General features: G+C 38.6%; 2 protein-coding genes across 4 annotated transcripts; one reads left to right on the plus strand and one right to left on the minus strand.

Annotated features, from left to right (window-relative positions):
• Positions 1 to 5,531: 5,531 nt before the first annotated feature.
• On the plus strand, positions 5,532 to 10,724 carry fzd5 (frizzled class receptor 5). Of its 3 annotated transcripts, none has more exons than XM_048193658.1 (3): positions 5,532 to 6,774; positions 6,960 to 7,095; positions 7,190 to 10,724. In XM_048193658.1, the coding sequence occupies exon 3, from the start codon at positions 7,445 to 7,447 to the stop codon at positions 9,224 to 9,226; it is 1,782 nt and encodes a 593-aa protein (XP_048049615.1). In that variant the 5' UTR covers positions 5,532 to 6,774; positions 6,960 to 7,095; positions 7,190 to 7,444; the 3' UTR covers positions 9,227 to 10,724. The 3 variants fall into 3 exon arrangements, with proteins under 3 accessions (XP_048049615.1, XP_048049616.1, XP_048049617.1); XM_048193659.1 differs by having other exon boundaries at positions 6,963 to 7,095; XM_048193660.1 differs by lacking the exon at positions 6,960 to 7,095.
• Positions 10,725 to 11,097: 373 nt separating this feature from the next.
• Positions 11,098 to 25,128, minus strand: ccnyl1 (cyclin Y-like 1). Its single transcript, XM_048193661.1, has 10 exons — positions 24,070 to 25,128; positions 16,182 to 16,256; positions 15,957 to 15,991; positions 15,762 to 15,862; positions 15,528 to 15,563; positions 15,355 to 15,406; positions 14,816 to 14,935; positions 13,738 to 13,904; positions 11,596 to 11,758; positions 11,098 to 11,482 (listed from the first exon to the last, which is right to left on the minus strand). Exons 1-10 carry the CDS (start codon positions 24,221 to 24,223, stop codon positions 11,366 to 11,368), a joined length of 1,020 nt encoding a protein of 339 aa, XP_048049618.1. The 5' UTR covers positions 24,224 to 25,128; the 3' UTR covers positions 11,098 to 11,365.
• Between the last annotated feature and the right edge of the window lie 681 nt (positions 25,129 to 25,809).

The raw sequence follows: 25,809 nt of genomic DNA on the forward strand, positions 1-25,809 counted from the left end.
CATGCTGTCTAATCAGCATCTTGATATATCACATACCTGTGAGGTGGATGGATTATCTCGGCAAAGGAGAAGTGCTCACTAATACAGATTTAGACAGATTTCTGAGCAATATTTGAGAGAAATAGGCTTTTTGTGTACATAGAAAATGTCTTTGAGTTCAGCTCATGAAAAATGGGGGCAAAAACAAAAGTGTTGTGTTTATAATTTTGTTCAGTATATATATATTTAAAAAATGTAAGTATAGCGAATATATAAAAATGGAAAATTTTTGTGGTTAAAAATCTGAAAGTTAACTGTATTAGCCGACTTCCATGTAGTCACAAATTAACGCCTGTGTTTTTTTCTTTGTTTTCTTTTTTCTGTTCCATATATTCACTTTCATCACCTTACATGTGCAGGAAAAAAATAACCAGGCTTGTTTAATATAGTTTTGCAAACCTTTCCCGATTCTTGTCTGAGTGATGTCTCGGTTAAGCTAACGGCCGGCCACCCCAGACGCTTCCTCCTTGGTTTACTTTTTCAACACTTCCCTCATGTTTTTTCCTCCTCCCCTGCTTTTTTCTTCTCTTGAAAGAGAACAGTAATTTGTCCAGGTCTTAGAGAGCTCTAAAGCCTTTCTCTGACAGAGAATAATCCACAAGGATCCAACCACTGCCGATGGGCCGGAACATGCCAAGTCTTTCCTCCTTTGTGTGTGTTTTTTGTGAGAATGTGCTTGTTCGCTAACTCTTAAAGCCGGTTTTCGAGCCTCAGCTTAAAACTGAGGCGTCCTGCTGATCCCAGACTCCATTACGGTCTTAATGTGTGACAGCTCAATGCTGAAGATGCCTTTAAGACGGGTGTTTTCACACATATCTGGACTTGTTGCATGCTTTTTTTGGAACGGTGAAGATTTTTTCGTGTCAAGAGGATGTTTTTAGGGATATTCTGTGATTTTTTTTTTTTTTTTTTCACACAATGAACAATAGATGAATTATGCTGAAGTTGTACCTAAAAGAAAGAGAAATAAACACTTTAGATACTATGTTTATTAAGTATCAAAGCAGAATTTTTATCAAATCTTTTTTACATCACTCAAAAGAAAATAGCTTTTGTGAAATTTCCAGTCCGTCTGGACAAGCTGTTCTTGTTTCACCCTCCTCACAGTATGAGTCTCCTGCAGTATGTCCCTTCACAGCTAACATGAACACGCTGAAGGGGTGGGAGCGTATATTTGGTCGTTGCGCTATGCTTATGAGAATAGCTGTTATTTTAGCAGGGCCGTGTGAATGTGTGTGTGAGCTGTGTGTGTGCACGGTCTGACTCATTTGCCTGTGATTTGTATTGAGGAGTGGGCAAATTGAACCTGAGTGTTGGTCGTGCTTAATTGTCGTCGCCAATTAGTACATTGTTGAATGCCACAATGGCTCCACTGTAGCGAGGGGAACGCTCTCCTTTGTGCTTCTCCAGTGGCCCACAGGCCAGTCAAGACTCATTTAGGACTCTGACAACAAGGGGCCAGAAATGCCATCAGAAAAAGACAACAAAAGGGCGGTTTAAGGAGAAAACGACGATGGCAGAATGGAGGCGGGAGGGGTGGAGACAATAGTGACATGGGATGGAGCGCCAGGGTCCGGTTCTTGTGTAAAAGGGGTTAGAATGTCTGCTTCAACCCCCTGCTCTCCTAACGTCCACCTGCCGCTTTAAGGGATAGTTCACCCAAAAATGAAAATTCTTTAAACACACAGGACCACTGAGCTATAACACTCCTCGACATCAGCTGTGTTCTGCTTTATCATGCTCAGTTGTTTGGGATCTTCTTATGAATAGTAATGATTTGCCCTTAAATGTTGATGTTTAGCAAGCGAGCTATAATTTAAACTTCGTATGATTTCATTTTATGATATATACAGTAAATGCACAAAACAGTACATTGTGAGTGCATACAGGGGCCCACAATATATTAAAGCCACAAATGAAAATGTATGTCTTTGCATTTAATAAAATATCAAAACAAGTCCCATTTGTTTTAAATTTAAGACCAAATTAGTTTTTAGGTTTTATCCAAATATATAAAAAATTTTCAAAAATGTTTTCATGTTTTTGAAGAAGTCTCTGCTCACCAAGGCTGCATTTATTTGTTAAAAATACAATAAAACAGTGTCACTGATATATTATTACAATTAAAAATATTGTTTATCTATTTGAATATATTTTAAAATGTAATTCATTCCCGTGAAATGAATTTTCAGCATCATTACTCCAGTCTTCAGTGTCACATGATCCTTCAGAAATTATTCTAATATGATGATTTGCAGCTCAAGAAACATTTCTTATTATCAATTTTGAAAACATTTTTGCTGCTTAATATTTTTATAGAAACTGTGTTTTTTTTTCCAGGTTTATGAATAGAAAACATTTCTTAAATAAAAATACTTTGTAACAATGTAAAAGTCTTTAATGCCACTTTTGACCAATTTTATGCATCCTTGCATGCAGTCCGCAACTTTTTTTAGTTAAAAATGATCCAAAATAGAGTACATAAGCAGCCGTCATTCAAAACTATCTCCTTACCTTAGCCCGATTCACAACGGTAAGCTTGTAATAATGTTTTCTTATTCGAGTGGAACTGGTAGGTTTCTGCGGGGAAATCGAGCATGCAGCCGTTCATCTTTGCGTCATTACGTCATGTCTGTATACATAAAGAACGAGTCCCAGCTAGTAGGCTAAATCGAATGTGAGGATCTTATACAGTCTATGGTGAGGATGCTGCAGGTGGCGGATCATTTATAGCCTTTTCTCACAGCAGCTGGAATAATTAAACTTGTCATTATTTACGGTGGATTGTGTGGTATAACAAATGGACAATTAGAGATTAGACTGTATAGAAATTGAAATCTACAGTTAACGCTAATACCAGCAATGCTGATGTTGTTAACATTAACAATTTGAGAACAAAGTATAACATTAATAATTTGCACGGTTTGATGTGATATGAGCTAAGTGATCATTAGATTTAACCACCATTGGTGGTGTGATTTATTGTTTTTGTTTTTTTTTCTCATTTGGTCAGAACAAAAGTGGCAGATTTGTTACTTGTTCAGATGACATTTTCCGGTGAAAATTCTTATTTTGTTGATACTTCCAAGGCTACAATCTGTGATTCCAGAGTACCTGTACAGTGTCCACCGGTGTGGTGACTGACACTCACACATTCTCCTCAAAGCATTAGATTCAAGCGCGCTGAGGAGCCGTGCCGATGCACAAAGCACGTAAAGATGATAATTCCGCAAATAACTGCAATTGCAGGTTTCGAACAGAGATGGCGACAAAGAGCCAAAACTTTAATTTGAAGTATACATAAAAACATTTTACTGACTCCAAACTTTTTAATGATAGTTCTGTGTCTAATATAATTATAAATAAATAGGCCTACTATAAATATCTTTTGTAAAGATCTTTTTTATTATTATTCTGACTGCTGCATTTTTACACTGGTACTGCGTTACATCATCCTGTTGTTAAATGGACCGATTTTTAATATTGCGCTGCCAATATAACTAACAAAAGCTATTTCAATTACATATCCTATCAGTGTACTTCTCCTAAATACAACAACGGCATCCATGTTATATAATCTTCTCGTGACAGAGACAGAAAAGCAAATGAAGATGAGATTAGGTCAATTTGGCAAGATTGCATCATGTTGTCATTGTGTATGAATTGTCCATCCGCACAGACAGAGAGTCAGGTATCAGATAAAAGCATGTGCCCAAACACATGTTCAGGCATGTAAAGAAAGAGAAGAGGGAGTGGATAAGAGAGAAAAAAGAGGAAAACCCAACCACCATGGGATGTTTTCATGCCCAGGAGACAACACAACAGAAGGCTAGTGAGCACCACACCTCATCACGCTTCAATGTCATTTCACATTGCTCTACAGCTCAAATAAAGAAAATCCAAGCTCGACTTATCTAAAGCATGACTGAGACTGATTTTAATCAGGTTATATTTCCTCCCCATATCACCATTCAACAGACTAGCTAAGTACTTTCGATACAAGTACGACTAGCAATTTCTCTTGCAAGGCCGAACTACCATGGACACAGTATACTGAAAGGCGTTTGTGTGACTCCTTAAGGTTGGGTTCTGTAGTCAATGTGTGACAAAGTTCGTAGGTAACCTATGAAACAGGTGCACAAATGGCTGGCAAGATTGATTCGGTTGCCATAGCATTTAAGACACAATCAAACATCTCGAGCGTTACAAGGAAAACAATGTACGAGGCCAGTCTGTCTCAGTGATTGATTTCTAAGCAAGTCTGTGGCATGTAGAGTTCTGTTTACTCTCGTCCTCTCAGACTTTCTGTGAGCTGATGTCATCTAAGTGTTAATCGAGCATTAGAAATACCTGACGGAGCAGGCGGATTGGTCACTTGCACTTTTAAACGCACATGTATACTGGCACACACCCTGTGAGAACTTTGGACTTATAGAAAGCTGTGAGATTACAGAATACTGAATCAACAATGTGAGAGAGAGAGAGAGAGAGAGAGAGAGAGAGAGAGAGGGAGGGAGGGGGAGAGAGAGATAGCCACCCTTCTGTGAAGAATTCCAAAACATGCTTCCTGTCTGAGTAAGTGCACGGAGGAGCTTGTATAACGCCAGTGCAAACGTGTAGGAAATGGGCAATAGTTGGTCACACTTTTCTCTTAAAATAGCACAACAATTTGACTGTACTTTATCAGTAATATATACTGTACTTACAGTTGCCCCCAGTAGTAATTTCTGAGCCATTTTTGCAATTTAACCTGTTCCTAAAGTGATTTCTAGAGGATGTATGATAGCATTTTTCCTCAAGTTTACACAGGTCCAATTCATCACAATTACTATGAACATGATCCACTGTTTGACAACCAGTAAGTGTTCAGAGTCTTAATTTTGAATTGTATATCTATTATTAAAACACACACACACACACACACACACACACACACACACACAAAAAAAAAACAAATACATTTTTTGTGGAATATTTTGCTTGGAAAGTGTGTTTGTACAGTCATTCAAGTACATGCCACATATTTTATCTAATGCAATGCTATATTCACATTTCTGAGTGTGGCTGACTGTGTTATTTAAGTATTTTTTATGCACTATTTATTAGTATTTTAAATTAACTTTTTTTTTTTTTTAATTTCAGTTTTCATTTGAATTTTTTGTCATTTTTTTTTTTTTTTTAATATTTTTATTTAGTTTTTAATTTATTTTTATTTTAATTTTAGTAATTTTAGTACTTCTGTTTGAATTTATTCAAATTATTTCAGTTATTTGCCAAGGAAACATTTAAGTTTTTCCGTCTAATATTTATATTTTACTTCATTTAAATTACATACAATTTTAATAGTTTTCATTTTAGTTAAAGTTTGCAAATACAGCGGTTTCACAGACAAGGCTTAAGCTAGTCCTAGACTAAAATGCATGTTTGAACTGCTTTAACTGAAAGCAACTTGTACTGATATATCTTGTCACTGCCATAGTTTTGTTTCAAGATGCACCCCGGTAATGTTTTTTCTAGTGAACGTTTATAAAAGCTACTTAAATGCCCTAGTTGCACAAAGACCTAATCCTAGCTTAGGCTAAGCCCTGTCTGTGAAACCGGGCCCAAGTGTGGCAAAACTGTCCAATTCTTTCACAGGGTCTTGCAACCAGAAGTCAAAAAGATTTACAGATGTATGTTCAGTGCTTTACCACAAAACAGAACAAAAACCTCACCTTGGGTTGACAATTCATAACATTACAAATGAACGCTGACCTAGAGATGGCATCACAGTGCACACTAGCTGTTCACAAGCAGAGTATCAGTGTGGTAAGGTGCTCCTCTCTGTTGCACTCTTTGTCTCGTTGAGGCGTGAGTGATTAAGCTTGCGTTAGGAGTCATTATCTGAGTGTTTGCACAGCTCCATCTGTCCTGAATGGGCCCAGAGGGTAAACAACAAACGTAATACAGGATACACTTGCACAAGAGACTCAAGGCCTTTTCATAGTCAAACACACACACACACACACACACACACACACACACACACACACGCGCCAGTGCCATTCACTTCCCCCTAAATCTCCACTGACTAATTTAAACATCCTCATCACAGTTAGAGGAGTAACTTGTGGCATCTTGCTGGTATTTTTTTTTTGACTAACATGAATTTTCATTGTGTTGATCTGTTAAGCCATTATAGTATGCCTAACCCGTGTATCATCACATTTGTTATTCAATTTAGGGTGGATACCATGTTATAGTTTAAGACTCATTAAGTGATTAAAAGCTCAATGTCACAATGATATGAATGACACAGTTTATATCAAAATGATAGATAGATAGATAGATAGATAGATAGATAGATAGATAGATAGATAGATAGATAGATAGATAGATAGATAGATAGATAGATGGGGCAGTTCTTTTCACACAGATGATTGTCTGTCAGTGGCCCCTGGTAAAAAGGGGTTGGGGCCTGAAAGTTGTGGGCGTGTCATTGCGGGTGGAGTATTTTCACTCCACTGAACCTCTACGGAGTGAGTAATTACTGGCTCGGCAGCCAACAGAGGGAACACACGCTCTGCCACACAGAAAAATACATTCTCAACAAATTAGTAAAAGAGTTTAGTCTGGAATTGTGGAGTTTATACATGTTAAAGTGCGTGAAAGGACTCCAGTGGACTGCTGGGAAACACACTGAAGGAAATGGCAGGAAGCACCTGAAACCTGTTGCCCTGAGCACTAGTGCGAAAGGTGATTTTTATTTTTTTATTATTCACCTTTATTATACTCTTAAAAAAGGATTTAATTTTTGGACGTCATATTTATTTTCCTTGTTTTCTTCTCGCTTTTTCGGCGTCTTTTTTTTTTTTTTTTTTTTTGTGAATCCGCCGGATTGCATTCATCGAATGCATTCACCTGCCATGTGGAATTTAAAGCAGATAAGAAAGGAAACCGACGCTTAAAATGTTACTTTGTTACAAAGTATCTGCGGGAAATGAACTTTCGACCTTAACACGGTTTACTTGGTGAATGATTGACCATTCAGTCCACGGTTGCGCGTGCTTTTCCACGGTACGTTCTGACGTTCAATTCTATGTTTATGATTTTCTGTCGAATTATTAATCTATTGTTTGATTTAACTACAGTTGTTCTTTTACTCTTTCAGCCCGTGTTTAGAATCATGGTCTGTTTGAAATGCACTCACACAGTTGGAAGAAAGTGTCCTCGGGATCTGGAATGAAACTTCTCTGTGATTTACAACCTTGTGGACTGTGGACATGCTGCTGGAGCAATTAAGGTTTCCTTTTGGGATTTCTTCTTTCCGAAACGCAGCAATAAATTAAAAAAGAAAGAAAGGAAGGAAGGGGGGGAAACCTGAGCTGAGAAAATACTCAAGAATTGAAATTCATAGTTTTCCAGTATGAGGAAACCTACAGATAAGCATCATTTCACCATGGAGACCTCTGGGATGCACCTGGTCGGATTTTGGCTTCACGTTCTGCTGCTGCTGCTGCAACTGTCTCGGCTCGGCGATGCTGCCTCTAAGGATATAGTGTGCGAGCCCATCACCGTACCGATGTGCAAAGGGATCGGATACAATCACACCTACATGCCCAACCAGTTCAATCATGACACCCAGGATGAAGTCGGCTTGGAAGTGCACCAGTTTTGGCCACTTGTCCGAATCCGTTGCTCCCCGGACTTGCTTTTCTTCCTGTGCAGTATGTACACCCCAATCTGTCTTCAGGACTACAAAAAACCTTTACCGCCTTGCAGGTCTGTGTGCGAGAGAGCTAAAAGGGGTTGCTCCCCCCTCATGATCCAGTATGGTTTTGAGTGGCCAGAGCGGATGAGTTGCGAGCAGCTGCCCATGTTGGGTGACACCGATCGGCTTTGTATGGATAGAAACAGCACTGAGACTACAACTTTATCACCTCCTTTCTCCAAACCCACTCCTAAGGGAACACCACGACATAGAGCCACTGCAAAATCCGCTCCGCCACAGAAGTGTGAACGTGACTGCCGTTGCCGAGACCCCCTGGTGCCCATCAAAAAAGAAGCGCATCCTCTCCATAACCGTGTACATACTGGCTCTTTACTCAACTGTGCTTTGCCCTGCCACCAACCTTACTTTTCCCCTGATGAGCGTACCTTCACAACCTTCTGGATCGGACTGTGGTCGGTGCTGTGCTTTGTCTCGACGCTAACCACCGTGGCCACTTTCCTCATTGACATGGAGCGTTTCAAATATCCAGAGCGGCCGATTATCTTCCTTGCTGCCTGTTATCTGTTTGTGTCGCTGGGGTACATCGTGCGACTGCTCGCGGGCCACGAGCGAGTAGCTTGCGAGGGCTCCGGCGATCAACAGCACATCCTCTACGACACCACGGGTCCGGCCCTTTGCACGCTGGTTTTCCTGCTCATATACTTCTTTGGAATGGCCAGCTCCATCTGGTGGGTGGTGCTTTCCTTCACCTGGTTCTTGGCGGCAGGAATGAAATGGGGTAACGAGGCCATTGCGGGCTACTCTCAGTACTTCCATCTTGCTGCTTGGCTCGTTCCTAGCGTCAAGACCATCGCTGTCTTGGCTTTGAGTTCAGTAGATGGAGACCCTGTGGCTGGGATCTGTTACGTCGGCAATCAGAGCTTGGAGAGCCTACGTGGCTTCGTATTGGCACCTCTGGTCGTCTACCTCTTCACCGGCTCCCTCTTCCTGCTGGCTGGCTTTGTTTCCCTCTTCCGGATCCGTAGTGTCATTAAACAGGGCGGCACAAAGACAGACAAGCTAGAGAAGTTAATGATCCGGATTGGGCTCTTCACCGTCCTGTACACGGTGCCCGCAACTATCGTGGTAGCATGCCTGGTGTACGAGCAACATTACAGGCCAGGTTGGGAGCGGGCGCTGGCCTGTTCTTGCCCATCCGAGCGCCAGCGGCTCGGCATGGGCCCGGACTATGCCGTCTTCATGTTGAAGTACTTCATGTGTCTTGTAGTAGGCATTACCTCAGGTGTTTGGATCTGGTCAGGGAAGACTCTGGAGTCCTGGAGGCGCTTTGTGGCACGGTACATGCCCTGTAGGACCCGGAAGCCACCTGTATCGGGCTCGTCCATGTACAGCGAGGCCAGTACCGCTCTCACAGCCCGAGCTGGAACAGCACCCACTGGGACCTATCACAAATCGGCACCCTCATCACATGTCTGAACATTAGCCAGGAACCCCTGATCCTTTATAAACCCTACAACAGTGACGCATGAAGTGTGCAGGTCATGACTCTAAATGAGCAGGTGTCTATTCGACCTTCCACCAACATCACCAGATTTGATGGACGGCATGAATATAATATTATGAAGGATTTTTACAGACTATTGGTTGTTTTGTTGTAATCAAGCTCTTTTCATTCACTGGTCTAATTTAAAAAGCAATGAACATGTCGATACTTTGTGAGGAAAAAATTTCAACTTAAAATTGTCGCAAACATCTTAGCTGTTGTCTGTGGCTTTTAGATCATGAATGATGGAAAAAAAGATCTGAGGTTAGTACTTGATATGAGTCAAGACAAATTGATGAGTTTTTGGAGATATTTTATTTATTTGTGTATTCTTGTAAATATGCTATTCAAGAACGTTGTGATATCTCAGAGTCGCTCTGTTGTGTTTGTGACTTTATCGGCATTTTACAGGATGTGGGTATGTTTTGTTCCATCATTTTAAATAACATCTCAAGTCGTCTAATTTACAAATGTGTTTTAGGTTGGACGTGAGTAGATGCTTTTCTGCGCTCTCTGTAAGCAACACTGTTCCAGCTTAGTGAATTATAGTGAAGCAGCAGTTCTACATCGGTTCATGCTCACCGTATATTCTTCAGGGTCCCTCAACAGCCCCTTACCAGGTTGTGTTTCAAAGATTGTCAAGCTATCTGTCCACTGATAATAGATTGTTGGTTAGCATCTATTAGGCAGTGTTAAATGATAGGATGTGTATGTACCATCTATAGACTTGTTTGGAAAGTCTGTAGCTCTATAATGTGAGCTTGACTTCCCTCTTGTGGTCAAAGGTTCAGGTGTTAACCAGCAGCCATACTAGGTTTGTAAAGAATACATACAAAGTTTGTAATAGAACTTGAAAGGCCAAATATTAACTGGTTTCAAAACAATGTGGAACATTAATTTCTTCTGGTCTGTTTGAAAGACTTTTACTTACATCAATTTCCTTGTCGAGCCTCATGATCCTTTGGTAATTTTGTTTGTCATTTCACCTTATTTGTGTTTTGAATCAGAAAACCAGTGTTGGGTATGCACTTTTAGCAGACAGAATCTGTAAACCTGTGTTGGTTTTGTAGATCTGTGTGAAATCTTTCAGTGGAGCATTAATATGTAAATGGTTTCTGTTTACTGTCCAAGCTGTTGTAGAAAAAACTTTTCCTGTGTAGTCTTCAAAATGCCTCACAATTTTGCTGCATGTCTGGTTGAGTGTACATACTCGTTTGGCTCTATTCATATGTAAATCTTGTAGAAGACATGTCCTTTTAAGAGTCCAGACTGCAACTTTGTACATATGTTTTGTAAAAGATATGAAATTCAGTGATACAATTTTAAAGAGATCCTTAGATATTTATGAAACGTGTCTTTTACATGTTTTTTTTTTTTTTGTTTCTCTTACTGGTAGAGAATAAAAGTGAGGAGCAATTTGTGAGCCTGCAAGTCAAATGTTTGGTCAATCATTTGTGCTTTTTATTTTTACTGCTGTTTTGGAAAAAAGATTCAACGTGTTGATCTAAAACAAATCCTACTAAGCATGTTTACCCTGATGTTTTGTTAGTAGAGTACTATCAATTTCAACCCCCCCCCCGCCCTTTTTTTTTTTACAGGCATTAAAAACCTGCACTTTATTAGTTTTTTGTTTAAAACAAATACAGTTCTAACATGGATAATTAGCACTTAAGAAAGAAAGAACTGTATGTGTTAAAATCCCTGGATTAATTTTTCAGTGTAATGCAAAAAAAACACTTAAACCAACCTTCTGACAGTTTGGAGTGACCTTGTAAAACATTCTTCAAACATAAATTCAGACGCGTTACATGATTAGTGTTTATTTAAAATACTCCATCTGCAAATGATTTCAATTAAAAACTGACAGTTCACAGCTAGTAGCCTACATAGTAAGCAAAAAACAAACAAAAAAACCCCATTCAGTCTGTTTTTGTCTCTATGTTGTTCTGCATTGGTTGGGTAAGATGTAGGATCTTTCGACTGGCGTAACATCGCAGCCAAAGGAAGGGGCAGAGAACGAGTTTTGTCCATCGAGCGCCGTCTTAGAGTGGTGACTGTTCCGAGCAAAAGCTCTAAGAAAGAACGGCGTTGGATCTGCGGATGCCCACAAGGTTGTCTGCGCTGAATGATCTCCTCATGGCCACTCTGCTCAGATCCTTGTACTTATCCTCACATAGTCTTGAGATTGCCTTTGAAATAAAAAATTGAAATGAGAACTTTTGTATTTATACATTGACCCATTAGTTAAAGACAAATGATTTCATGTCCCAAACAAAATTGGTCAAATTGTTTAGCTCCCCACCTCTAGTTTCTGTGCTCGTTCATTGCTTAGTGGCTCCAAGGGAAAGCTCAGGTTGTTGTCGTCTGCTAAAGAGCGCAGGTCAAAGTAATACTTGGCATAGACACTGGCCGGTACGTTAATGTTAAACTGCAGCAGCTCCAGAAAATGTCTTTCCATCTCGTTCCTGAAAAATTGATATTGAGATTAAATTAAATTAGTCACGAACGTGTTAAAATCAATGTAAATAAAATGTAAACCGATTAGAAAAAAGAAGCAACATGACAACTATACGATCCACATCAAGCATTCACAATGTGACATACTAAACTTTTTGCTACATCCAACTACTTTAAACAGCATTTTCAATTTTTCAATCATTTAAAAGTTTGGGGTCAGCAAGATTTTTAAAATGTTTTTGAAAGAAGTCTCTTTCATTTATTATTAAAGTCATTTATTTGATCATAAATACAGTAAAACAGCATTATTATGAAATATTACATTTTAAAATGTTTTCTACTTAATTTTAAAAAAAAAGTAATTTATTCCTGGAATGGCCAAGCTGAATTTTCAGCAGCTTCATTACTCTAGTCTTCAGTGTCACATGATCCTTCAGAAATCATTCTAAATATGCTGATTTGCTCAAGTAACTTTTCTCTCTCTTTTTTTATCAGTGTTGAAAACATATTTTTGAGGAAACGGTGATTGTTTTTGTCAGAATTCTTTGAATAGAAAGTTCAAAAGAGCATTTATTTGTCTTTACAGTCACAAGTACTGATTTGGCTAAAAAAATACTTTTGAACAATAGAGTATAATTATACATCTAGGGCCAGATTTACTAAACACAGCAAATTAGCGTGAGAGCGCAATTCCAAAAAAGCGCAGATGGGACTGGAAAGTCCTGCACGTGATCTACAGTACTGACGACACGCAAATAAAAGAACAGGATGAAGCCGGATCATTTTTATGATTTCCAATGCAATCTACCAAGAATATATAATGTATAATGGCGTAATAAATACCAATAAAATACCAGTAAATTGATTAGAGCAAACCTTAGTAAATCACCTTGCATGATTCATTTAAATACTGTCCTCCCATAAATTTTGTGTCTGAAAGGGAAACTCCTACAAATTCATGTGCAATAAGGTCAGCCGCAAAAATAATTGTCCACACCTTTTCAGTGCTAATTATTCATAGCGTGTCTTTAGTAAATCCTGACAGTAGTTTAACACTGGCGCAAGCTGTTAGTAAATCTGGCCCTTAGTATGTAATCTCATATTAAATGAGAAAGAATACACTGAATAATTGTCCTTTTAAAAATGTTACTATTTACTTTGGGCTATTTAAGTCACCTGCAAAAAAGCCATGAAATGTAAAGAACATTTAAAATGAGGAGAGTCCTAAATTCTCCATTTTTAATCTAATATCATAAACTTGATATTACAAAACAATCAAAACTAAAAAAGTTCATACTATTTGTTACCCATTATAATAGTAATATTATAAACCATAAACATCTTTTACACCCCCAAGCCATCATAGGTACAGAGACTGTCATCATGGAGACAGTGACCCGAATGTTTTGGGAAGAGCAGACATTAGGTTGAGATTGGTATGGGTGGTGCAGGGAGAGGGGAAGGGGGGAGGTTCGGTCGCTAGGGGCAACAAATGGAGTGGGCGAGAGCCTGGACCATTGTAGAGGAGTCTGAGAGCACTTGAAGCCCGCCAGCCCAGAGGCTCACAAAGACTGCTTCAATGAAAGGGATGAAAATAGAGCGAAGGGGCAGAGAGGAGAGAAGAGGGACATGGCCTTTAACATACACAATCAGGTAGAACAGCACAAAAACAGACGTACACACACAAACCCTGTCTCTGTCATTTATATGGATATTGAGACATGAGAACAAACAAAAAAACAAGGTTTTGAAGTGTGTCTTGTTCCAAGGGAGATATGGGAAGTTGTGGGGTATGTGGGAGTTGTAGACTGGAATGAGTTGGAAGAGGAGTGAAGCAGTACTGTCTCCTTCCTGCAGCACATACTAGATTTTGGATGGTGCACTGATGTATCACATCGGGACGTTTTGTTCTAGATCATACACGGATGGTACAAATGACCTGTAGCATTTTGGCAGGAACGGACAGTGATTATATTATCTCACTCACATGTCCTCAACAGTGATGTCTTTGAGGATCTGACAGTAATCGACGTTCCACACGGCCTGATCGTCCCAGACTTTTGAGGCCAACAGGATGGCTCCAAGAACAATCCTCTTCCAGTTAGATGGGCAAATGTCCAGCTCGGCATATGTCAACAGCCTCTCCAAATATACCTGCAGCAAAGACAGTGGAGAAGTATGTTGTCAGAAAACGCTTTTTAACCCTTTATAAAAAAAAAAATTAAAATCATTAACATTAGCTAATGTGTTCATTACAAAAATAACAATTACTAATACTACTTGTTAATCTAGGTTAATGATAATTTCTAAATACAGTAAAGAGTAAAAAGTCACATTTTCAGTGTCACACGATCCTTCAGAAATCATTCCAATATGCTATATGTCATATTATCATCAATGTTGAAAACAGTCATGCTGCTTAATATTTTTGTGGAAAGTGTGATATTTTACCTGAAGATTCTTTGATTAATAGTAAGTTCAAATGAACAGCATTTATTTGAAACAGAAAATATAAATGTCTTTACTGTCAATTTTGATCAATTTAATGCGCTCTTGCTGAATATGAAGTATGAATTAAAAAACACTGGAAGATAGTGTATACTAATACGTTGTTTCATATTTTATAAATAACCATTAGTTCACGTATTATAAATTAATCTGCATGAACAATGAACAACAGTATATTTTTAGAAAATGGCATTCCCAGATTTCCCAGAAAAAAATGTATTCATTGTTTCTTCATGATTTAACTAACAACTAACATCACATTAACTGGTCGTGAAATGGGTGAGCAGTGCATATTACATGATTTTCTTGAAGATATAAGAAAGAAGTTGGAACTGATTTAGGACCTGTACAGGTTAAACGGGCAAATGATGATTCATTCTCTGGTGCTCTGCTGTCCTCTAGTGGACGTCAGGAAAATGTGCCTAAGCATCTCAGTCAGAAATCAAAGCCTCTGCTTGATGGAAGCCTCTTATTTTTTCCCTCATTGTACTATCTTTTTTTCTCATTGTATTGTTGAAAGTGTAGCAGACCAGTCAGACAGGCTGACATTCTCTTACCAGAGTGACGATTGCACACTCGGCCGTGAGCTGTGCCGCGCTGAACAGTGTCCGGACGAATCGATAGATGAGTTTGTGTTCGGGGTCTGTGCGGGAGTAATCATCAGGAACCTGCTCCCTCTGTCAAAGGAAGCATTTATATACATAATATACTAATATGTTCACAATTTCTAGTTCAAATTTAAGCTCAAATGCCAGTAGGATGCCAAGAGACCTTCTACTATAACAAAGAGTTACTGTGGAAAGTGCGAGAGCATAAGGAAAAATGACTGAATTCTTACAGTGTTACAAGTAACAAAAATAACTGACTGTTCAGAAATACATTTCCAAAAATCCATTTCAGCTGGATTTTAAACCACACATGGATCAGATAAAATGTACAAATCGGATTGCAAAACATTTTTTGCTGCTCAGACTAAATAGCTAAACGGATTTGATGCACACAAAAATAGATATTGCAGCCTGTCTGAAAAAAAAAGAAAAAAAAAAAGTTGTCCATCAGCTGCTGATGAAACAAGATAAATAAGGGGTTAACTTACAGATAAGGGGTGCATTTTTTCATCAAAGATGTCCAATGACCTATTGGAATCCCTAAAATGGATTAATGAAATTGTTTAAAAATCACAGAACACATTTAAATTTTATATGAAGTACCTCATCAAATGTATAATTTAAATTATTTGCTCATGGTAAAGAACATAACGAAACCTACCTGTTTTTAATGTGATAATATATTGCTAATGTGACACTGGAAACAGAGAACAGAAATGTGTCAACATGCAAACCAAGACAAAATAAAACAACCAGCAGTACTCTACCTTTTCATTTTGCATTTTTTTTTTTTTTTAATACACATGCATTCAATAATATGTACTCATTAATGTGTATATTTAACTATAAACAATAATATAGAAATCATGCAATAAAACAGTGAACCTTCACTGACCATTTGATTGTGCTTTTCAGGTTGGGCTGACTAACAGTACTGTCATCAATGAATATTGTAGAGCAGGAACTGTACTTCTTTGAAAGCAGACCAGGTGAGACCTTCGGAAAGGACCAACATTTAATACACTCGCGGACGTTCCAACAGTATAAGCAAGCACAACCACAAAACAAAGTCCATAACACGTTCACTCACGTGGTTTATGTGATTGCTTTTCCTCCTATCCCGTACTGAAAAAGAGAAAACCGAGGGTTTTTGTTAAACATTTCTTTAACAAATATTAACAAGCCGTGCCATTGGCCATTTAACAGTAATCTTCCATCTATTAACAGTACGGGTCAGAACACTAGTTAATATGCAGCTGCTAACTAGGAAGTAAAATGAAATAATTAACTGATGACAATTTTTGGAAACACTCACCATCTGTCTGTGACTTGCTAAGGAAGATCGTGCTGGCGCGGGCATGATCTGAGGGGTTGGACTCTAAAGCCAGATCTAGAAGACATAATTAAAAACATTAGGGAAAAAAAACACTTAAAAAATTATGGCATGTACTTAAATATCAATGAAATATAAAACTTTAAAAAAATGTTACAATTTCACACATCATAATTTAATAAAAAAAAAAAAAAAAAAAAAACTTTTCTATCTTCATGTATTTTGTATTTTCATGTTTGTTTATTGTAAAATGTAAATTATTCCTGTGATGGCAAATCTGAATTTTCAGTAGCCATTACTCCAGTCTTCGGTGTCAGATGATTCTGAATGAAATCATTCTAATATGCTGATTTGGTGCTTTAAAAACATGTATTATTATTATCAATCTTGAAAACGGTTGTGCTGCTTAAAGGGATAGTTCACCCAAAAATGAAAATTTGATGTTTATCTGCTTACCCCCAGCGCATCCAAGATGTAGGTGTCTTTGTTTCTTCAGTAGAACACAAATGATGATTTTTAACTGCAACCGCTGCCGTCTGTCAGTGGTATAATGCAAGTCAGAGGGAACTTGGACTATAAGAGTAAATAAAACACGACAGACAAATCCAAATTAAACCCTGCAGCTCGTGACGACACATTGATGTCTTAAGACACGAAACGATCGGTTTGTGTGAGAAACCGAACAGTATTTCTTGTCTTAGGACATCAATGTGTCGTCACAAGCTGCAGGGTTTAATTTGGACTTGTCTATGCAAGTTTTATTTACTCTTATAGTAGAAGTTCCCATCCACTAGCATTATTTGACTGACAGACAGCAACGGTTGCAGTTAAAAATCATAATTTGTGTTCTACTGAAGAAACAAAGACACCTACATCTTGGATGCTCTGGGGGTAAGCAGATAAACATCAAATTTTCATTTTTGGGTGAACTATCCCTTTAATATTTTTGTGGAAACCATGATATAATTTTTTTTTTTTTTTTTTTTGATGAATAGAAAGTTTAAGAACAGTATTTGATGCAGAAATCTTAAAAAAAAAAAAAATTGAAACCTCTTTACTTTCACTTTTATGTACCCTTGCTGAATAAAAATATTAATTTCATTCAAAAAATAATAAAACTCCATACTTGCAGTACAGCATAAGATTCAATTTTTCTGCTTTAAAAAGCTAGAGTGCTAGAAAAGCAGTTGTGGCAGTGATCATTCAGAATAAATATTCATCTTCAAACTGAAACCCCCCTACAACAGTAATAAGGTGGTGTGTAGTCCTATTCGGCACGCTCAAACTGACTGGCAGGAACACGCTGCTACCCGCTCTTGCCACAGGAGCGAGAGGAGTGGTGGGCACAATGAGCCTATTGTATGGGCACTGCAATACAACGCAAGCTTACACTCATAGCTCCACCCACACCACCATGCACCGTAGGAGCTGTGCCAGATACATTACAGGACGAGCACATATAACAAACAGAACCGACTCCCCTAGCCGAGACACAAATTCAACTTTACCGATATGGTGTTATGTTTGTCTGTATCGGTCAAATGCAAAAAAGTTCTACCCAAAGTGCAGGTCAGAATTTTAGGACCGAGGATTTTGCCCAGGCCACTTCATGAAAAGGTGTCTTCACCAGCCAATGAAGAGGCATTCTTTTTGGAATTCAGTGGAGACAGGGTCAAAAGATTTGTGCCAGTGCTGCTAAGTTATACAGTAAACACACTCCAAGGAGATGTTTGGACAGCTGCAACCATGTCATGGGAGCTACAAAACTGGCAGGAGGTGTGCAGCGCAGGTGCAGGGCAGAAGGATTCTAGAGGGGGTTCTGGGAACCCAGTTTTAGATGACTTTACTCTACAGTCTACAGCCCAAAATGTACTTTTACAAGTATGTGAAAACAATCACATAATTTTGTGTCCCAATGGATCAAATGTGACCCTGGACCACAAAACCAGCCATAAGTCACACGGGTATATTTATAGTCAACAATACATTGTATGGGTCAAAATGATCCATTTTTCTTTTATGCCAAAAATCATTAGGATATTAAGTAAAGATCATGTTTTACCGTAAATATATCAGACATGTATTTTTGTGAGTAAATATGCATTGCTAAGGACTTCATTTGATCAACTTTAAAGGCGATTTTCTCAATATTTTGATTTTTTTGCACCCTCAGATTCCATATTTTTAAATAGTTATATCTCTGCTAAATATTGTCCTATCCTAACAAACCATACATCAATGGAAAGATTATTTATTAAGTTTTCAGATGATGTCTAAATCTCAATTTCAAAAAATTGCCCCTTATGACTGGTTTCATGGTCCAGGGTCACAAATGTCAAATCATAATGCATGTAGCATTGTCAGCAGTACCACAAGGGGCACTATGCCTGCAAGAGGGCATTAGCATAAACGTTTCTCTTGCAGGTCAACAACTATGAAGCAACAGTTTGAGAAAATCTTGCTAAGTCTATAGCAAGCTACAAGACTAAATGGCAAAGATATTTAAAGGTAACTATCGAAATGTCACTCAAATGTCCAATTCCTGCTGCAATTCACCTTCATGTTAAATTATGATCACTGCATAGCATAGATAATTTCCAAGGACTTAATTCAGATACATCCAAAGGCATACTCTAGGAGATGAAAACCTCAGAACCTGGCAGTACCAGTCTTGACAGCTATCTTCAACACAAATTATCACAGCCATTACCTATCAGAGAATGTGAATGGCATGGCAAAGTAAAAAAATGCCAAGTCCAGTTCAGTTGGGAAAACCTGAAGATTTATTTCTCAACCAAATGCTTGTTAGAGCTGAGGCACAGAATCCTTCCCCTGAGAGATCGATGGATATGGGTGAGAGAGAACGCTGACCGATAGGAAGGTGCAGGAACGCCTGGTGACAAGGCAGCTTTAATTAACATATACGGGCAGCAAACCAGAGCCAATTATCTGTTCGCCAACTCAGTGTTAAAACGCAAAACTAACGTCACACTGCAGGCAAATACAAATGCGTTTTTTCTTGGTGGAGCACAAATAAAGATTAGACCAAAAGCAACAAGAGGCTGTGTGTTACAGTGATTTTACTCCACCTCGCTTTGTGCATAAGAACACTCCTTAACCGTGGTAAAAGCCCTGTAATGACCTCCCATGAATTACTGCTTTAAAGGATTAGTTCAACAAAAACCTAAACATTTTGTCATCATATACTCACTTTCATGTTGCTCCAAACCTATGTAACTTCTGTGGGAAAAAGGGACACCAGACACTGTCTTCCATGCAATTACAATGACTAGGGACTGGAGCTTCAAGCATCAAAATGGACACACAATTTTTATGAACAATTCACTGAAAAGAATGATTCATTGTCCACTCAAGCATCGCTTCTTCTCTCATGAACTCTGATAAACATGCAAGTGACTTTTAGCTATTGTTTGGTTTTGGAAGATTTGAAAGTCAATATAGACTTTTATTTAGCTTTTTTCCCTCCAGTCCTCCTTCACTTTCGTTATTGGAAAGGATAACTAAGATAATCTTCAAAAATGTATCTTTTGTGTTCAACAGAATAAAAGTCCAACAGGTTTGGAACGACGTAAGGGTGAGTAAATTAAAGACAGTATTAGCAGTGCTTCCCACACAGACTTTACTTGGGCGGGCCGCCCACGTATAATAATGGCCGCCCAAGTATATTTGGAGACACATTTTTGCTTTTATTATTTTTATCCTCTTATACTTTTATATCTGCGCAAGATAATGAAACCATCCACGATCGATTAACTAGTTGTTTCGTACCTGCTCATTATGTGTGCGTCAGAACTGTTTTCTCCCACTAACATTCCCACGGGTGCTGCATTTTGCAAAGTCACAAGGCGGCGCTGTTGCGCGTTCTACAGGCTCGCGCAACAGCGCTTCAGACTGCTTCAAAGTGATTCTCAATCAATGAAAAGCGCAGATTTATGCCAAGCGATTTCTAATGAACTCAAGTTGATGAATTATTACAATGTCTACTTTATGGCCTGTATATTAAATGTTTTATATGGTTGTAAGAATCTGAAGGATCAGCCTGCAATAGTACATGCATTTCAAAATAAGAGTCCCGGTGTATTTTGGGCTTGTTTATAATTAAAAGTCACACGCTAAGTTTTTTCATTTTCTTTTGGGCACTATTGGTATTTTGGTTACACAATAAATTGTATTTAATTTGATTTCCATTTAATTCATAGTAAATTATTGTAGTCTATCCAAGCGGCAACCTCCCCCAGTTTCTCGTGAAGCCAATACGGAAGTAACTTAAACTGCGATTCATCGACTGGCCGCTAGGGACAGGCTGCAAAAGGGAGCAGAATCTCATTGACCATCATGTTAAAATAGCCAAGTTTACAGCAGAAAAAAACATGTTTACACTCTGGTTCACATTGTGTTTTGGTCTATACTGCTAATTTTGTCCTTCATGACAACTCTGAGGGGGGTGAATTTTTTTATAACTCATCCGTTTAAATTATATTAAGCCTTAAAGTTCTGCATAATTAAGGGCGTGGTCACTTGAGTGACAGGTGGATTGGCACTGCTGTCTGTGAGCCGTCATGTTACCTCAGCTAATTCCAGCCGCTGAATTTGGCATCTCAGCCGTATTTGTGCCTTTTTTCTGGATTATTTTATACAATATATGGCTTGCTGCATACTCGAGACAGATGTCAGTCTGTGTACATGTGCTCGCATGCGGAACACACGTTGTTGGATCGTCGTGGCATTGGCTAAAAGTTTTGTTCCTGAGATTTACTACAATGACAATACCAGGAGGATATACAACTCCGACAGCACTGCTTGGATATAACTAAAACTGCTGCACTATTTTGAAAAATTCTACTTTGGACACGTGCTCATTAGTTTGAGAGAACATTATACAGATATCTGGTACCTATATATGTATGTATAGAGTTTTACATTATAAACGATGTTTTATGTTTTGAAATGGACATTTTACCCAAGTGCAACGGATTGGATTCATCTCGCGATTTCTATTTCATTAAAGGTATGAAGTCCCAGTTGATTTTTTTGTGTTATTTGCACACCCCACACAAATTAATTAGCCTACTGGTGTTAGAGCATCTATAACGTTATCTTAAAAATCACTGTAGATTGACAGTAAACCTTTAGTACTTTCTAATGATATTGTTATCTTTATTAATATTTTAGATAGTGTCTAAGATAGATAGCTAGGGCGGGCGTGGTTTCAGCAACAAGCCGCATGGGCTCCAACTACGTCCCGCCTCTTTGCCCATTTTCAGTTATCCGTGAGTGACGTGCGGTCACGTGCAGCTAAGATGGCCGCGGCCTCATTTTTGCGTCAAAACTGCTGTTCAGAACTCTATGGGTGACGTCACGGACACTACGTCCATATTTTTTACAGTCTATGAGTCTATCCCACAGGAAGAAAAGACATTATTTGACATATTTATTCAATTGATAAATTTTACTAGTAAAATCTGTGTCCCATTCACTGAGAGAGACACTATATGACAGCAAAGAGAACAGGAAAAGGTGAACCATTTAAATGCTGTAATTTTGCATAATTTACAATGCATAATATTAGTATGTAATTAAATGTAATATGCTATGTAATTAAAATTAATTTCAATAAATAAAAATACTGTTAAAAATCACACATTATTTGTTTGTCACATGTAGTAGACCATTTTTGTGCCGTGGGTAATAGGAGAATTTTTCGCCCGGCTACCACCGCAAGTATATTTCAAACCTGTGGGAAGCACTGATTAGTATTTATGGTGATCTATCCCTTTAACATATATTGTTGTTTGAAGTTTGGGGATGGTAAGATTATTTTTAATGTTTTCGAAATAAGTCAATGCTACATTTATTCAATAAAAAATACAGTACAAAAGTAATATTGTGAAATAGTAGTACAATTTAAAAGAACCGTTTTTGTTTTAGTATCAAGTAACATTTCTTATCAATGTGCTGCTTAATATTTTTTCCTGAAAACTGTGATACATTTTTATAGGATTTTGCATAGAAAGATCAAAAACAGTATTTATTTTTGTAACTTTGTAAATTTCTTTACTGTCACTTTTGATCAATTTAATGAATCATTTCTGAATACAAGAATTAATTTAAAAAAAAAAAAATTCATACTGACCCCAAACTTTTGAACAGTTCTGTATATGCTTAAACAACAGAGATTCATTCATTCATTCCACAGGTCTCTAGAGCTCATGTACTCAATTGACACTCCCACTCCCCCACCACCAATGTCAAAAATAAGCCCTGGGGGTAGGGCAGCCATCCTCACTGAGGAGAGGAACACGGCTGTAGTGTCGTGGAGCACAGTGATTCCTAACAAGTGCTATGTGTACGTCACAGACAGATTTTGTTACTTATAAAAGAGAATTCACAACTTGCAAATAAATTTCAGTGCTGTCACTGCAGTAGAAATAAATCACAAATGACATTTTAATGAAGATCTCAGCAGCAGTGCTCATCTTTCTTGCACTTCTCTTTTCTCCTGGTTTGGTGGTTATTAAAGGGTACATAAGGCCTGCTAATGGGTAAATAAGACAAAAAAGATTGGGAACACTCACATAAGACACCAGAGAGAACTGTGATTCTGTTCATGAAAATGGTGAGACAGTTCAATGCAGGAAAACTAAGTTTATCCAAACTCAACCTCTAAGCCCCAAAGGGAACAAAACGTGCCTCATTCAGATTCCCAACGAGAGAGAGAGAGATAAGGAGAGAATGCAGCTGTCCCAAAGATCGACATCACTGGGATGCCAGGAATACTAAACATTTTTGATAATCTCTGCCAGTTAAACTTAGAGTAAGTTCTCTAACAAAATTCCAAATTAACCATGACCTGGAATGTCCCAATCATAAAGGATTAACCACAGTCGAAGTAGTGGAGTTTACAGTGCTGTCATAATGTGCTTTGAAACAAAGATGAAGACATGTTGCTCTAAATACAGCACTGGACATTAAGTTGTGTGTGTGTGTCTATGTATGTCTCCCCTGAGGGTAAAATAGCTCAGGCTAAATAAACGGCAGTAAAAACTGCAAACAGCCCCAAAAGGCTTCACACACACATCCCAAATTCTAACAGACATTCTTCGATAAATCTCCATAAACCTCTTTTCTTTCAGTAACAATAGCTGATTTTTAAATCTGCAACTGTAATTTTGACCAAAAATGTCATAGGCTGTCCATTTTCAGAGCTAACCAACAGCACTTAAAGTGTTGAGCTCTTAGGAGAAACCCGACCCACGAGATGAAGAGGTCAAGGCATCGGATCTCAGCACAGCTCTTCAAGACGCTGTGGCACACGAATGCAGAAACACAATAACAGAAGAATAAAACAGAATTGAATAGTTTTGAATATAATATAATACTGTTGTTTTGTGGTGACAGTTGGTGACATGGATGAACCCTTACATTGTTCAAACCTACAACATTTCAGTTAAAGTTCTAGATTTGGTTCTTAAATCCGGTCCTGGAGAACCTCGGAACTGCACATTCTGGATGTGCCCTTATTTGACACATCTATTTCAGATCTTGAAAGCTCTTCAAATAAGCCCATGATACAAATCAGGCTAAATAAAGAGACATTCAAAAAGTGCAGCTGAAAACCACTTGTCTGGCTCAAGGTTGCTCAGTTTTGCTAGTGGGGATCCATCTTCCTGCAAAGTTCATTTCCAACTCTGTTCAATCACACCTGTCTGTAATTATCAAGTAGATATTAAGACATTGATGAGCTATTTCAGGTGTGTTCGAGCAGGGTTGGTCCAGATAGTTGATCTCCACTAGTGCAACTGTGGTTTAGATCTTTTACCAGGAGACCACAACACCCACTAGAACTTACCATCGGGCACCTCTCGGTCACTGATGTGCTGTAGGTATGGACCGGTGTCATCGCTCAGATCTGTGTTGATCTGATAGTCCTCCAGACGTTCCACCTGCCGGGGTAGTTTGGGGCTCCCGCTGGGAGATACGCAGCAGGACACTGTATTCCCCATGATGACACACACACACACACAAGCACGTGCTCTACCTGCTCAGGTGTGTTGGTCTATGACAAACACCTTTGAAACTCACACCTGGGCTGATTCTGTCATCAGATGTGAATCAATGGATCCAATGAATGAACTCAAGCTAAATGAAGGTGCATGAAGAGCTGAAATGGACAAAAAGTCAGCATTTACTGCTGTGCTGTCTTTCTGCTCCAGACTCAAGAGGTATTTTACTATCTGTGCCAGTCATATAACGGGACTCCATGCATTTAGACACAGTGCCACAGATAACCCAAGGCATTAGCACCCGAGTAATCAATACAACCGGATACAAGACACGTGACTGAAAACATATCACTACAAAATATCGGTCTGAGATTATCGAATACGGATTTATTCCTTTAAATTAGCCGTACATGCTAACTGCTAACGGCTAATATTGATTCATTGTGAATAAGCGAGTTATTAGCCGCCGAGCTAACTGAGATAAACCATCCCTTTAACGCTGATTTAAATGTCCGAATGAGGCCTAAATTAAGCCGGTTCGGCGGTTCAAATCGGGAAGAGATGAAATAGCCCCTAAATAACAAACTTCCAAGCATTTATCCGTCGTTTATAGGGCAGATCTGTGTGTTGGCTGAAACTCTGGATCCAATAATCACTCAAATCCTCAGGCCTTCGGCCCGCAAAGGGAGAAAATTAGGCTTTTAACGCAGCGGATAAATAAAGTCCTGTCCATTTACGTGCACCCAATTCAAGCTCCGGGGTTGTTTTAAGTTATTAGAATTTGTCCACCGAGTCTCGTCGTAGAGTCCCCCCGTTATCCCCTCCTCCTCGCCGGCCAGTGCAGCAGCAGAAGCGATCCGCTCCCCGCCACCACCGCCATCTGCTCCGAGTGACGCACTAAGGACCCGCCCCGTTCCGACATTCCATCAATTACGATTGGATGAGTTATCAAAACAAACTAAATATCTGTTCAAGGATTGGTGATTAAAGCTGTCAATCCACGCCGTCAAGCTAGAGATTTGAACCCCGCCCGTTTACACACCTCTTTGTGAATAGAATAAAATGGATTACTAGAGTACTGCATACTCCACAGTGTATACTGTAGGATGCCTACTATTCTTTTGAATATGTGAAATGTTATAAACTATGTAATGACAAACATTTCAGACAGTAGTGTATGTTTAATTCAGGGAGTGGTGTCCAGTTGTCATCTCTAAAATAAAAACGGTAGGGCCATTATTCATTTGCAGGGTCAAGCAGTGTTCCTCTGAGAACTGAGGTGCACCCTCAGTTAAAACTGTAAAAATATAATATTGACGAAACAGATTTGGTAAACGCCCAAGTGCGTGTTAAAATGTACATCTTTGTTTTATAATGTATATTTAATTTTGAGGGTGTTTGAGAGATTTCACAAGTAACAAAATCAGCATGTTCCTGCCACAAATCAAAGCGACATCTTGGTTTGTTACTTTTAACACAAATAAAGCGATTACATGTTAAAAATGTTATATATATGTTAATATATATTAATAATGTGTGTGTGTGTATATATATATATATAGTACTGTGCAAAAGTCTTAGGCATG

Source organism: Megalobrama amblycephala, linkage group LG6 (genome assembly GCF_018812025.1).
Source record: "Megalobrama amblycephala isolate DHTTF-2021 linkage group LG6, ASM1881202v1, whole genome shotgun sequence".
NCBI classification, from domain to species: domain Eukaryota; kingdom Metazoa; phylum Chordata; class Actinopteri; order Cypriniformes; family Xenocyprididae; genus Megalobrama; species Megalobrama amblycephala.